The sequence below is a fragment of the Nestor notabilis genome, unplaced genomic scaffold, assembly GCF_000696875.1.
Source record: "Nestor notabilis isolate BGI_N333 unplaced genomic scaffold, ASM69687v1 scaffold2433, whole genome shotgun sequence".
In the NCBI taxonomy this organism is placed as follows: Eukaryota; Metazoa; Chordata; class Aves; order Psittaciformes; family Psittacidae; genus Nestor; species Nestor notabilis.
In genome coordinates, this window is record NW_009921310.1 from 16,145 (window position 1) to 29,514 (window position 13,370).

The following is a 13,370-nucleotide window of genomic DNA, read 5'->3' on the forward strand; positions in this document are numbered from 1 at the left end:
TGGAGTAGATTTGAATCAAAAAAAAAAAAAAAGGAGAGAGAAAGAGGGAGAAAAGGGGAAAAAAAAATAAAAGAAAAGAGACCATAGGAAACCTGAGGGAAGAAAGAGAAGAGGGAAGCAGAATTTTGTTGAAGGGCTGTAGTATCCTTCCACTGACCTTGTACAGTCAAGAAGGCACTGCATTCATCTGATCCAGCCACATTGTTTGCCACACAGGTATATGGTCCTGTATCTGTGACATCCAGGGCATTCAGCTTTAAAGCACAAACATTATCCAAGAATGAGATTTCATATTTTTCTCCACTAACAATCTCATTCCCATCCTGATACCAGGACACAGATATGGGGGATGTGCCAGACACTTTGCACTCCAGAAGCACTGAGGATCCCAGCACCCCATTTGTTTCCTTTAGTTTTCTTGAGAATGAAGGAGGAACAAGGCGATCTAAGCAGGACAGGGCAGAAGAATAGAAAGAAAAGTGTTTGGAATTATTTCTTTTTTCAAGGAGAAAGGAAAGAGGAAAAAGAAAAATGCTTTTTTTAAAGACAAGTGTGAATAACAAAGACAGAGCTGACCTGAAACATCAACTGAAGAAATGAAGCTGCTGTCCCCCACCTCATTGTGCACCTCAAAAGTATACAAGCCGCTGTCTTCCCTGTCTGCAGAAAAGACTTTCAAAGTGGATATATTGTTGAAAAAGGTAATCTGGTATTTGCGGCCACTCCTTAGTTCTCTGCCATCTTTGTACCACTTGGTGATAAGTTCTGGTGTTCCTCCTACTTTGCACTCTAATGTAAAAGGATTGCCAGCCATTACTGTGATTGGCTCAGTCCTCTCTAAGATGACTGCTGGTTCTGAAATAGGAAGGTAAGGGTCAGTGTGTCACCAGGATATCTATCACAAAACAGTGAGCACATGGTATATGCAGAAAACAAAGACTGGTAAAGGCAATTGTGCAAGGTGTAAGATACAGTAGTTGTGAAGCAGGCTTATACCCACCTAGGACTTGCAAAAAGGCAGAGCACTCCCGCATGCCAGCATCATTTTTGATCTGACAGATGTACTTTCCAACATCAGCTCCTTCTGCACTGGCAATCTCAAGAGTTGCAATGTTGTCCATAAACCACATTTGGACGTTTTTGCTCTCCCTAATAACTTCACCCTTGTCCTTGAGCCAGATGACAGAAATTGGTGGGGATCCTTCCACCACTGCCTGAAGGGCTGTCGGCTCCCCAACGAAGATTGCAGTGTCGCTCAGCTTCTTGGCAAAGCGTGGAGGTTCTGATCAGTAAAACAATGAGGCAGAGGAAAGTTAATGATACATGCCTGCTTGGAAGAGAGACACACCCAGGAAATCAAAAAGACAGGGTGGTGATGCTGCTGATCCTCTAGCATACAAACCTTTGAATTTCACTGGGCAGATGCAAGTGTCACTTCCCACCTCATTCATAGCTTTGCACTGATATTCTCCAGTATCTTGAGCTTCCAGACTGAGAATATGAAGACTGGCAACGGAGTGCTTTGCTGTCACCTTGAACTTCTTGCTGCTCCTGACCTGCCTCCGGTCCTTGAACCAAGCAACCTCAAAGGGTGGAGTCCCTGCTATCTCACACTGGAGGATAACATCTGAGCCTTTAAGTGTGTCAACAGGGCTTGGCACCTTGCTAAAAACAGGTGGTTCTATAAAGAAAGAATCACATATGATGTGTGAGCCTGCTTCCCTGAGTGGGTTTCTGGATAATAGCAAGAGGCAACATATTCAGGAAGGGGGCCTATACTTAGTCTTGTAAACCCATATTTAGCTTCCAAATATGTGGTGTCACCTCTAAAAAATGCTGAGTCCCTGGCATCTTCCAGCAAGCCAACCCAGCACTCAGAGACTCAAGGGCAGAAATATGATGCTTCTGTGCCTGTTTGGAGTCAGTGTTCATTGCCCCTCCCCAAAAGCCACTCTCCAGGACCACATTCCAGTTTTTGCACGCCTCTTTACAGTCATAAAAGCTACCATCAGTGAGGCTCAGCAACACAGCCTCCTCTTCCGTTTAAAATTTCATTCCTGCCAGGATCACTGTGTATAAAGAGGAGGCAGAGGGGTGGCTGTACAGTATGCCCAGCTTCCTCACCATGGCTGGTGTTCATGTCCATGCTCCCCTTGAGGCCTGACAAGCTTGCCTTATTCAGCTTGTAATTGACTTAAAGGAGAAGACAAGAGAATGGCTGCACAATGCTGAACACCCACCACTATTTCCTGCCTCATCTCTGCTGCTTAAACACAGCAGCATTTGAATATGAGAGGAGCTGGAGAGAAACTGCCCCAGCAGCCATCAACTGCCATAGCAACAGCTCCCTGTCCAGAGGGATGTGCAACTGGAAGAGGGCCCAGAAGCCAAGGATTCTGGCAGTGTGTGGAGCCGTGCTGCTAACCTTTCACTGTGACTGAAGTGCTGCAGCTGGCTGTGCCAGCAGAGTTCTGGGCTTCGCATATGTAATCACCAGCATCTTCAGTGTTGGCATCCAAGATGGTTAGTATTGCCACGGAGTCTACAAAGGACATGTGAAGCCTGTCGTTTGCCTGGAGTGTCTGATCATTTTTGTACCACACAGTTCTGATCTCTGGTGTTCCACTGATTTTACATTCAAGTTGAACTGTGTCCCCCTGCTTCACGAACTGCAAGGCTTCAGGCTTCTTGATGAACTTGGGAGGTTCTGCAGAATAGAGTAAGTATGTAAAGAGTGACAGCATACCTGTTTGCCATGTGAAATCTACAGGACTGAGAAAGAGTTATGGGGAGCACAAGAGTATTGCAGCACAAGAAAGTAAGCTTGCTATAGCAGTTGGTTGTATCCCCAACCAGAGTTTCCTCTCAAGAAAGATAGAGAAAAGAAGGCAAAGACAGCAACTAAAATGGCATTCTGCCAACTCTGGAGCCTAATGTGCCATCTGGAACTGTAAAAACACAAGAAGGATGATTGCAACACCCAAGGAAATTTTTCTATTACCTTTGAGGGGTGAAAATACCCCCAGGCCAGCATGAAAGATTTGACAAGCCCTTCACCCATAGGAGCAGCAGAAACACGGTAGGAATAGTTTCACTTGCTTAGAAATCTTTAAAGCGTATTTATGCACGAAGAATTTAAGTGATTCATAGTCTAGATTAATCAGCATTTCAGAACTCCAATTGAAATCCTTAGCAAATTTGATTGTCACCAATGTTGGCCTATAGATGCAAAGTAGTTGTATTTACTGTATCACCACATAGTACTTGCTACATGCAAATAACACTCTGACTGTAGTTTAAGCTACATACAAATAACACTCTGACTGTAGTTTAAGCACTAATGACAAAGTAAAAAGTAGTTGAGTCCAATTCCCCATTCAAAGAGCTTCACAAGGGGACCTTTCCTCTTGGTGATTTTTCAGGCACGCAAGGCTTCTAATGTCATGCGGTATGACAGGAGAAGGTCGCCACATGTCTGCTTTCTGGAAAACTGCTTTCTGATAATTCCAAACTGGAACAGGTGGAAGATGAAACTCAGTAACAAAGAGGGCTGTTGACCCAAGTAGAAGAAAACAAACAAACGTAGGTGACATTACCTTTGACACAGAGTTGGGCTGAGCAGAAGTCTTTACCAACTTCATTACTAGCTTGGCAAGTATATTGGCCAGAGTCTCCTTTACCCACTCTGAGCACACGAAGGTGAGCTGTGTTGGCTACAAATGAAATATTGAAGTTTCCTCCCGTTCGGATCTCCCTACCATCCTTGGACCAGGTGATATGTATTGGCTGGGCTCCAGTAACATGGCATTCAAAATCGGCAGTTTCTCCAAAAGGCACATCAATAGATTCTGGCTTGGTGTCAAACACAGGTGCTTGCTTGGGTTCTAGAAACACAAGAAAACCATGTAATACTCATACTTCATGAAAAAAACTAACCTAACACACTGATACCATCACATGCATGAAACAGGAAGGAGTAGCCTGTGGTCCAGGCAAAAGTTTTGTAAGCCAACACACCTGCCACTGTAAGCCTAGCACTTGAGGTGGCAGTGCCCACAGCATTGGTGGCTGTGCAGGAGTACTGCCCAGTATGATTCATCTCGGTTCGCACCAGTTGCAGCACTGCAACATTATCTACAAAGGACGTGTGCACATTGTGGTCATCACTTAGCAGCACACCATCTTTATGCCAAGCCACAGTAATGGGTTCTGAGCCATTGAGCCGACACATAAATTTAAGGGGTAATCCAACAGGGTGCTCGATGTCCTTTAATTTTCTTGCAAAGGAAGGTGGTCGTTTGCGCTCTAGAAGAAAGCAAGTGAAGGATAAATATGCCCCAGGAAACAGGTTTTTTACATAATTTTGTAAGAGAAAAAGAATTTGTAGCAAGTTAATATAAAATCATCACCTTGAACTGTCAAGAGTGCCTTTGTAGACGCAGTTCCTACACTGTTTTCAGCTTTGCAGATATATTCTCCACTGTCGTTGCTAACTGCTTTGTTGAAGATAAGCGTAGCAACGTTGTCTTTAAAGAACACTTTGTACTCAGGAGTAGACCTGAGTTTTGTATCACCTTTGTACCAAGACACAGTGATTTCTGGTGTTCCACCTACGTGGCATTGCAATGTTGTGTAATCCCCAACTGACACCTCAAGAGATTCCAACTGTGTAACAAAATAGGGAGGTTCTAAAAAAGAGAAGCATTTAGACTCATTATAGTGCCAGGCCTTGCAAGGCTTACACTTGAAAAAACAAGCAAGAAAAAGAAGCAAACAGAGCACACACCTAGAGTAGAGACTACAGCCCCACAAATATCTCTTCCTGCCTCATTTTCAACATGGCAAGTGTATTCTCCTGCATCCTCTTTGGTGCTGTCAAGTATTTCCAGGATGCAGGATTTCTCTGTGGTGGTGATGCTACACTTCTGAGATTGAGTGATGGTGTGGCCATTCTTCTTCCATGTCACAGAGATGGGCAGGCTGCCTATGTAAGTGCCCTCCAGGATGATGGGCTTGCCAGGCTCTACATACTGGTCACTCAGTTTCTTCACAAAGATTGCTGGCTCTAACAAAGGGTAAGAAATCACAAATGTTGAGCACAACAGGGTAACAGAGGGAAGAAAACAATGTTTTAAGGTAAATAGAGAGATGCTATCTTTACAAACCTTTTACTGTAAGGTGTGTTGTACAATTTGCCCTGCCAGCATCGTTAGTCACTAGACAAGTGTATTCTCCACTTTGGAGAGGAGTTACATCAAATAACTCAAGCTCCACAATGGAGTCCTCCAAGTAGATATTGCATTTGTCCCCTGGCACAAGCTCATTGGACCCTTTAAACCAGTTCACCTTAAAAGGTGGGGTTCCTCTGATAACATATGTAAAAGTGATGCTTGTGCCTGGCAAGACATCCAGAGCCTCTGGTGTTCTCTCAAAAGAAGGTGGTTCTAAACACACAAGAGAAAAAGAGAGGTAAGACAGATTGCTACAGCATAATCCTGGCATTTCCACACACCTACTGAAGATAAAGAACACAATCTTTATTTTCGCCATCAGTAATTTTCCCCAAGTATATTTACAAAAGACCATAGGTAATGTCAAGAGAAAGAGAAAAGAATAGCTTAGAGAGCTTCCTGACCACCTTATACTGACCTTGTACAGTCAATACAGCACTGCATTCATCTGAACCAGCTATGTTGGTAGCTTTGCAGGTGTAAGTTCCAGCATCTGAGTCACTCAGTGAATTCACTTCCAAAATACAAAGGTTATCTGAAAAGGAGATCTGATGTTTTTCCCCGCTAACTAACTTAAGTCCATTTCGGAACCAAGCAATAGAAATAGGAGGTGAACCCAACACTTTGCATTCCAGCAATGCTGAGGAACCCAGGACACAAGGAGTTTCCTTCAATTTTCTTATGAAAGAAGGAGGAATGATTCGATCTGCATAAGAAAACATAGTAAATCCATGGTTAGAAAGAAAAGGAAGGAAGGAAGGAATGGGAGAAAGAAAGGAGAACATGACTGAGCAAAAGTTTTTGTAAAAGACACAAAACCAGCTACCCAACCAACCTAAAACATCAACTGATGCTGTGCAACTGCTTTTTCCCACATCGTTCTGCACTGCAAAAGTGTACAATCCAGCATCTTCCTTTTCTGCATCCATAATTTTAAGCGTAGATACTTTATTGAGGAAAGTAATTCTGTATTTCTGGCTGCTGGTCAGCTCTTTGCCATCCTTGAACCACCCAGTGGAAAGCTCCGGTGTGCCTGCCACTTTGCACTCCAAAGTACAGGCGTCTCCTATAGTAACTCTCATTGGTTCTGCTTTCTCTACAATGACTGCAGGCTCTGGAAGGAGAGATGGGTAACATGTATAGTGAACACAGGAATTAAGTAGTACTAGCTGTATTATAGCATTGTAAGATGGGGCTTACACATTTGATTCTAGGGATACCCCAGGTTTTAGGGCTGGGGAATTCTTCAGCTCTTCTTTTTTTTTACACCCTTTGTTCTACTCTAAACTGGAGATTTCAGATGCTCTCCAAAATAAAGTAAAAAAATTTTTAAACTCCCAGGAGAAAAATGCAGCTGTTCATCCCTCTCTAAGCAGACATGAGCAGAAGACATGACTTAGAAATCCAGTCAGCTGGATCCCATAACCATCTAGAGGCGTGTGGTTCCTCTCACCCCTATCCTTGGGCAACTGAAAATAAGGAACCTGTCTATTGCTTGTTGCGGATACAAGAAATCTGTTTTGATTGTTGTAAACTCATGGAATAAGCAAATCATACAGCCAACACTAAACAACCAAATTCCTAACTTAAAAAAAGCAACCCTGTTATGAACCTGTGCTTTCTACCAACCTAGAATACTTAAGGTAGCCATGCACTCTCGACTTCCAGCATCATTTCTTATTTGACAGATGTATTTTCCAGCACTGCTTGTCTCTGTGTGCACAAGTTGTAAAGTTGCAATATTTTCCATAAATGTGATCTTCGTGTTTTCACTTTCTCTAATAATTTCCTCTTTGTCTTTAAGCCACTGCACAGAAATTGGCTGGGAGCCCTCCACTCTTGCTTGTAACTCCACTGGTTCACCAACGACAACAGTCACACTGTTTATTTTAGTCAAGAATTTTGGTGGTTCTGGAGAAGAAATACACAGTTATAGTAAATACTTACAGTGTCTATGCAAAGAAGAGCAATGCAGTGTCATCGGGACCACTGCAGAAGGCATATCATATGTGTCAATACTTTACCTTTCAGCTTCACAGTGCAAAAACAAGTGTCACTTCCTACATCATTCTGTGCTTTGCACTGATATTCACCCACATCTGCAGCTTCAACATTAAGAATGCGAACGCTGGTATGGTAGTTTTTGGCTGTAACCTTATACTTCTTACTACTGCGGATTTGCCTCCTGTCTTTGTACCAGGTAACGTCAAATGGTGGTGTTCCTGAAATCTCGCATTCCAGGCTAACCTCAGTTCCTTTGAGCATGTCTACTGGAGAGGGCTTCCTGCTAAAAACAGGAGGTTCTAACAAGGGAAGAAAGGAACATTTTTAGAAAGGAGGCTGGAGCTATTTGACCAACAAATTATTTCCTGATACCAGCTTCTACACAATGAGAAAGGTCTGAAAATCAACAGAATGGGCAAGGACTTTCCTCATTTTCTGGGCACATTATGAAATAAACTTGCAGGTAGTTGGCATCCAGACCTCTTAGCTCTTCTGTAGAAAAGGTAAACAGAGGGGTGGCCCTTGGCAGAGAGGGTACACGTTGTCTCAAACACAGGGTGTAAAACTGATACTGATTAGTCTGGGTCTGTTCTTTGTATTTCAGCTCCTTGATATAGCAGTTCCCACTATGATCTGTACTGGGTGTTGACAGTCATAGAACTAGGGATCACCTAACTCAGGACTCTCATGCATTAAGAACAACGTCTCTGTTGTTCAGGCACTAACAGAGGGGGTGAGGGAGCATCAAGAAACAAACATGAAGAAAAAGGCAGTCCTAGAATAAGAAATTAGTCTCCTGTTCTTGTTGATTTCCAAAGGGTAAAGCCACCAGGGAAAAACAGCATGTAGTCAAGAGAACAAGAGGACAGCTAACCTTTCACTGTGACTTTGATGCTACAGCTGGCCTTGCCGGCGGGGTTCTGAGCTTCACAGATGTAGTCACCACTGTCATCAGTACTGAGATAATTCATTTCAAGCACAGCCATGGAGTCAATGAATGATGTCCGGAATTTTTCACTGGCAACAATTTCATGGTCATTTCTGAACCACACTACTTTCATCTCTGGAGATCCACTTACTTTGCACTCAAGCCGGGCTGAGTCACCCTGCTTGACTACTTTTGCTGCCTCTAGCTTCTTAGCAAACTTGGGTGGTTCTAAAAAACCAGAAAAAGTGGAGTCAGGAAGGTCTAAATTAATACTGGAAAGAAAAGAGGAGGAGAAAGAACCAAAGAACTGTGGGTCGCAAACACAGGGTAGGTTATTCATTTGAGGTATATCAATATCACTGAGGTGGGCTTGGCAAAAAAAGGAAAGGAAAGGAAAGAAAATAAATAGGCGAAAAGACTGCAACACAAGAAAGAAGGCACACCTGTCACCATCAGTGTTGTAGTGCAAGAGTCACTGCCAACATCATTTGAAACGTGGCAAGTGTAGTGCCCACTCCTAGAAGTATCCACTGAATAGAGGGTTAAGAACCCAGTTGACCCTTCAATCCCAATGAAGCAAGCTGGACCAGATACAAGTTCTAAGTCTTCTTTGAACCACTTTACTGTAAAGGGTGGTGTTCCTTTTAGTGTAGCCTTAAACTCCACTGTGGAATCTGGGATGGCTTGCTGGCTTTCAGGTTTTACTAAGAAGCTTGGTGGCTCTGCAGTTTTCAAGAAAAAGAAATATTCAGTTACATCAGAAATATCTTCATTGGAAGAATGAAGAAAATTAGTAAGGTAAGCATGGAGACCAAGTTTTCAGCATTTATATTAAGAAGTACAAGAGTGTTATCTTAGCATAAGATTTAAGGTATTTTCCCAGCACCCATCACAAATAAGTAGCAAAAGAGCTTCAAACCTTTCACAGTCAGGACGGCACTGCAAGAATCATTCCCAGCAACATTAGAGATACTGCATGTGTAATTTGCACTGTCTGCCAGTTCTAGATTAGCAATCTCCAGTGACATAGTGTTCTCATGGCACAGGCTTCTATATTTTGCACTGTCAGTTATCTCTTTTCCATCCTTAAACCATTTTGCAGTAATGGGGAGTGACCCAGAGACTTTGCACTCCATTTGAATAGAAGATCCCAGAACAGTATCCTTTTTGGTTAGTTTTTTGATAAATGCAGGAGGAATTGATTGATCTGCCCAACACAAAAAATGGCAAAAACACACTGGTTAACTTCTTGCCTATCTTTCACAGACATTATAATTTTTTCATTCCTCCCTGCTGGATTGGTGAATTTGCCAAATGACAATACAAACCTAGCACAGTCAGAACAGCTTCACAGGTGCTACTTCCAAAGTCATTTTCAACCTTAAAACTGTATGTACCACTATCCTCCTTTGATACAGGTTCAATCCTGAAACTGGCCACATTGTTTTCAAAGCTCATTGTGTAGTATCTACTGGGCAGGAGTTGTTTGCCATCTTTGTACCATCTTATTCGGAGCTCTGGTGTCCCAGCCACAGTACACTCCAAAGTCACAGGGTCTCTTTCAGTGACTTTAAGTGATTTAGGCTTTTCTGTGATCCGTGCAGGCTCTGAGGTATAAAGTATATAAAAATACCAGTTAGCTATATAGATAGGGTAGTGACTTTCCAAGTACTCATCAAGGATGAGCTTGAAGGGTCACACCTTGTACACACCTTGTACAAAAAGCAAAGCAAAACATTTCTCCGTGCCAGATTCGTTCTTTGCCTGGCAAGTGTATCTTCCTCTGTGGCTGAGGTCAACATTGGTAAGTTCCAGTGTGGCCACACTGTTCTCAAAGGTAATATGGTGGTGCTCATCATCTTCTAGAATTTTCTCATCTTTTATCCATGACACAGATAAGGGTTGAGCACCAGCTACAACACACTGGAAGAACGAAGTACCTTTCAAAATGCTAGTGACGTTCTCGAGCTTCTTGATGAAGGATGGTGGTTCTGTGATACGATGTTTTGTTTGGTTGGAAGAGAAGTCATGGAAACGGAAAGGGGAGAAGAGAGATCATATAAAGTCATCCTAGTCACTACAGTTTAGCTAGAGTTTACAATGTTGTGGGTATGCTTCCTAAAGGACTGACCTTTCAAGCTGAGCCTTGTGCTGCAAGAACAGCTTCCACCTTCATTTGATATAATACACTGATATTCACCAATATCTGAGACATCACAGTTAGTCACATTAAGAGTAAATACTGATTCTTTGGTGGAGATGGCATATTTCTTGCTGCTGAACATCTCCTTATTGTTCTTCAGCCACTTCACCTCAAATGGAGGAGTACCAGCCACCTCACACTCAAGTATGGCTTCCAAACCCTTCACTACCTCAGTGGGACGCAACTCCCGAACAAACGTTGGAGGCTCTGCAAAGAGGAATGAAGAGAAAGCAAATAGTAACCTCTAGTGGTTTTGAGGGGAGAAGAAGTCTCCCCTACTCCATCACCCCAGCTATGTGGCATAGATGCCAAGATGTTCAAAACAAACCTTTTACTTTCAGCTCGATGCTGCAGCTCTCACTACCTGCATCATTGTGAGCTTCGCAAACATAAATCCCACTATCTGACACTCTGGCTTGAGTTAATTTCAAAGTGGCTAAACCGTCTATGAAGGAGATGCCGTACTTAGCATGGTCAGTCACTTCATTCCCATCCAGGTACCATGTTATGTGGATCTCTGGCGTGCCTACTACCTGGCACTCGAAAGTGGTGGACTGTCCTTCACGCAAAGCTACTACAGAAGTTGGCATCTGAATAAACCTGGGGGGCTCTAGAAGATGGACAGAAAAGGTGAGGCTTTTTAATATTCAGGTGGCTTAAAGAAATACAAGGGTTTCCTATCTCCCCCCCCCCACCCCAAATTGCACAGCAAAATCAGAAGCACAATGAGAAGAACATTTGAGTTGCACACCTTTTACAAACAAAGTTGCTTTGCAAGTTGCAGTCCCCACATCATTGCTTATCTGACAAGTGTAGTTCCCAGAGTCAGATGTCCTCGCTGAGAAGAGCTCCAGTACACTAGATGTGTCATCCTTCCAGACAGATCGATTGGCTCCAGAGAGGAGCTCTTGGCTGTCCTTAAACCACTTTATCTGCAGAGGAGTAGAGCCTTTCACCAGTGCTTTGAACTGAACCCTAGCATTGGGCACAACCTCTTGGGACTGGGGTTTTTCTACAAAATATGGTGGTTCTGTAACATGTAAAAAGGAAGAAAGAGGATTACTCTGAGACAGGAGAATTCCAAAATTATGAATGAAAGGCCTAACACAAGACAAAGAAGGAACTCAAACCTTTGACTGTTAAGAACCCACTGCATTGGTTGCTTCCTGCCTTATTGGTTGCTTCACAAGTGTAAGAGCCACTGTCTGTGCCTTCCAGCTTATTGATTTCCAGAAATGCAGTATTATCATGGAAGGAGTATTTGTGCTTTTCACTTGCTGTTATTTCTTGGCCATCCTTGTACCACTGGATACTTATGGGATGTGAACCGGACACTATGCACTCCAGATGGACAAAAGACCCCTTAATGCTGTCCATTTTCTTGAGCTTTTTGGTGAATTTAGGTGGTATAATGAGATCTATCCAAGACAGTAAAAAACCAAAGTTTGAAATTCAACCTTGATCGTGGCAGATGTGAGCTCAGGATAAAATGTATTTTATATAAAAACAATGATAAAAGAAAGCCCATACACACCTAGGACATTAATGCTGGCAGAACAGCTACTGCTCCCAACGTCATTGTGAACCTCAAAAATGTATTCTCCACTATCTTTCTTTTCTGCATAAAGCACCTTTAGGACTGAGACAGTATCTGTAATACTGATCTTATATTTTGGGCCTAGTGTCAGTTCCTTGCCATCTTTGAACCATTTGGCTGTAATATGTTTTGTTCCCGAAAATTTACACTGCAAGGTTGCTGGGTCTCCCTCAGTCACATCTATTGACACAGCCTTGTCCACGATTGTAGCAGGTTCTGTTGTAGACAAGGAGATGAAGTGTTAAGAGCATTCTGTATAAATCACCAAGGAACAGTCTGAGATCACTGCAAACCCTCAGGGTAGGACCAACCTTTGACAGTCAGCAGAGCAGAACACCTCTGAATTCCTGCTTCATTTTTAGCCTGACAGAAATATTTCCCATCATGTTTGAGTTCAATAGACCTCACCAGAAGAGTGGCAACATTGTTCACAAAAGTCATTTTGATATTGTTATCTTCAATCACTTCATCATTGTCTTTCAGCCAGGACACAGTGATGGGCAAGGAGCCTTTAACAGCAGCCTGAAACACAACCGTTCCCCCTCGAAGGGAACTAATGTTTTCTATCCTCTTTACAAACTGTGGGGGCTCTGGCAGGAAGAAAATGGATATGTAAGTATGAGTCTGGTGAATGACAGTGTGGCATGGAAACCACACTGGGATAAGAGCATGCTAGTGGCATTCTGCACCTTGCACTAACCTTTCAGTGTGACCTCTGAACTGCAGAAGCAACTTCCGACATCATTTGTTACTCTACACTGATACTCGCCAACATCAGAAGCATCAAACCTGAAAACGTGGAGGCTAATCAAAGATTTCTCAATGCTTATTCTGTGTTTCTTACTGCTCCGCACGGGTTTATCGTCTTTCACCCAAAACACTTCAAATGGAGGTGTGCCAAGCACCTCACACTCCAAAACCACATCAGAATCCTTCAAGACTTCCATGGATTGAAACTCCTTGCTAAAATAAGGTGACTCTACAGTGCAAAAGAGAGAGTTCAGTTGTATTAGTCATGCTTTCAAAGCCTGTAAAACTGTACTGAGTTTAAAGAGACAAACTGTGTGGCTGGATGTCACACAAACCTTTGATTGTAACAACACTACTGCAGGTATCTTTCCCAGCATCATTTCTGGCCTCGCAAATGTATTCCCCACTATCTTCAGTCTCAGCCTCTATAACGTGGAGTACTGCCAAGGATTTTGTAAAAGACATTCTGTATTTGTCACTCTCTTTTAGCTCTCTATCATTCTTGAACCACGTGATTTTAATCTCAGGAGTACCAGTGACTTCACAGGCCAACTCAGCATATCCACCTTTCTTTACCAAATGGGTTGGCTCTAGCTTCTCCTTGAAGGCAGCAGGTTCTGTGGATTTAAGAAGAGTGTTCAGGATAAAGAAGGCAGG

At 42.9% G+C, this 13,370-nt stretch overlaps 1 protein-coding gene across 1 annotated transcript in view; it reads right to left on the reverse strand.

The window, feature by feature from the left end:
* Window positions 1–13,370, reverse strand: part of LOC104403053 (titin-like) — a gene marked incomplete at its 3' end in the record, with an annotated part of 88,968 nt that overhangs the window by 15,507 nt on the left and 60,091 nt on the right. Inside the window, exons 53-79 of the mRNA XM_010011086.1 lie at window positions 13,049–13,330; window positions 12,664–12,942; window positions 12,275–12,553; window positions 11,901–12,179; window positions 11,497–11,784; window positions 11,118–11,396; window positions 10,695–10,976; window positions 10,295–10,573; window positions 9,876–10,154; window positions 9,492–9,770; window positions 9,083–9,370; window positions 8,607–8,885; window positions 8,110–8,391; window positions 7,256–7,534; window positions 6,861–7,142; window positions 6,067–6,345; window positions 5,650–5,937; window positions 5,166–5,444; window positions 4,787–5,065; window positions 4,410–4,688; window positions 4,018–4,305; window positions 3,597–3,884; window positions 2,426–2,707; window positions 1,403–1,681; window positions 1,001–1,282; window positions 577–855; window positions 158–445 (exon numbers count right to left, since the gene is read on the reverse strand). Of these exons, the coding sequence (XP_010009388.1) occupies window positions 158–445; window positions 577–855; window positions 1,001–1,282; window positions 1,403–1,681; window positions 2,426–2,707; window positions 3,597–3,884; window positions 4,018–4,305; window positions 4,410–4,688; window positions 4,787–5,065; window positions 5,166–5,444; window positions 5,650–5,937; window positions 6,067–6,345; window positions 6,861–7,142; window positions 7,256–7,534; window positions 8,110–8,391; window positions 8,607–8,885; window positions 9,083–9,370; window positions 9,492–9,770; window positions 9,876–10,154; window positions 10,295–10,573; window positions 10,695–10,976; window positions 11,118–11,396; window positions 11,497–11,784; window positions 11,901–12,179; window positions 12,275–12,553; window positions 12,664–12,942; window positions 13,049–13,330 (7,605 nt within the window). The remainder of the gene's footprint in view (window positions 1–157; window positions 446–576; window positions 856–1,000; window positions 1,283–1,402; window positions 1,682–2,425; window positions 2,708–3,596; window positions 3,885–4,017; window positions 4,306–4,409; window positions 4,689–4,786; window positions 5,066–5,165; window positions 5,445–5,649; window positions 5,938–6,066; window positions 6,346–6,860; window positions 7,143–7,255; window positions 7,535–8,109; window positions 8,392–8,606; window positions 8,886–9,082; window positions 9,371–9,491; window positions 9,771–9,875; window positions 10,155–10,294; window positions 10,574–10,694; window positions 10,977–11,117; window positions 11,397–11,496; window positions 11,785–11,900; window positions 12,180–12,274; window positions 12,554–12,663; window positions 12,943–13,048; window positions 13,331–13,370) is intronic.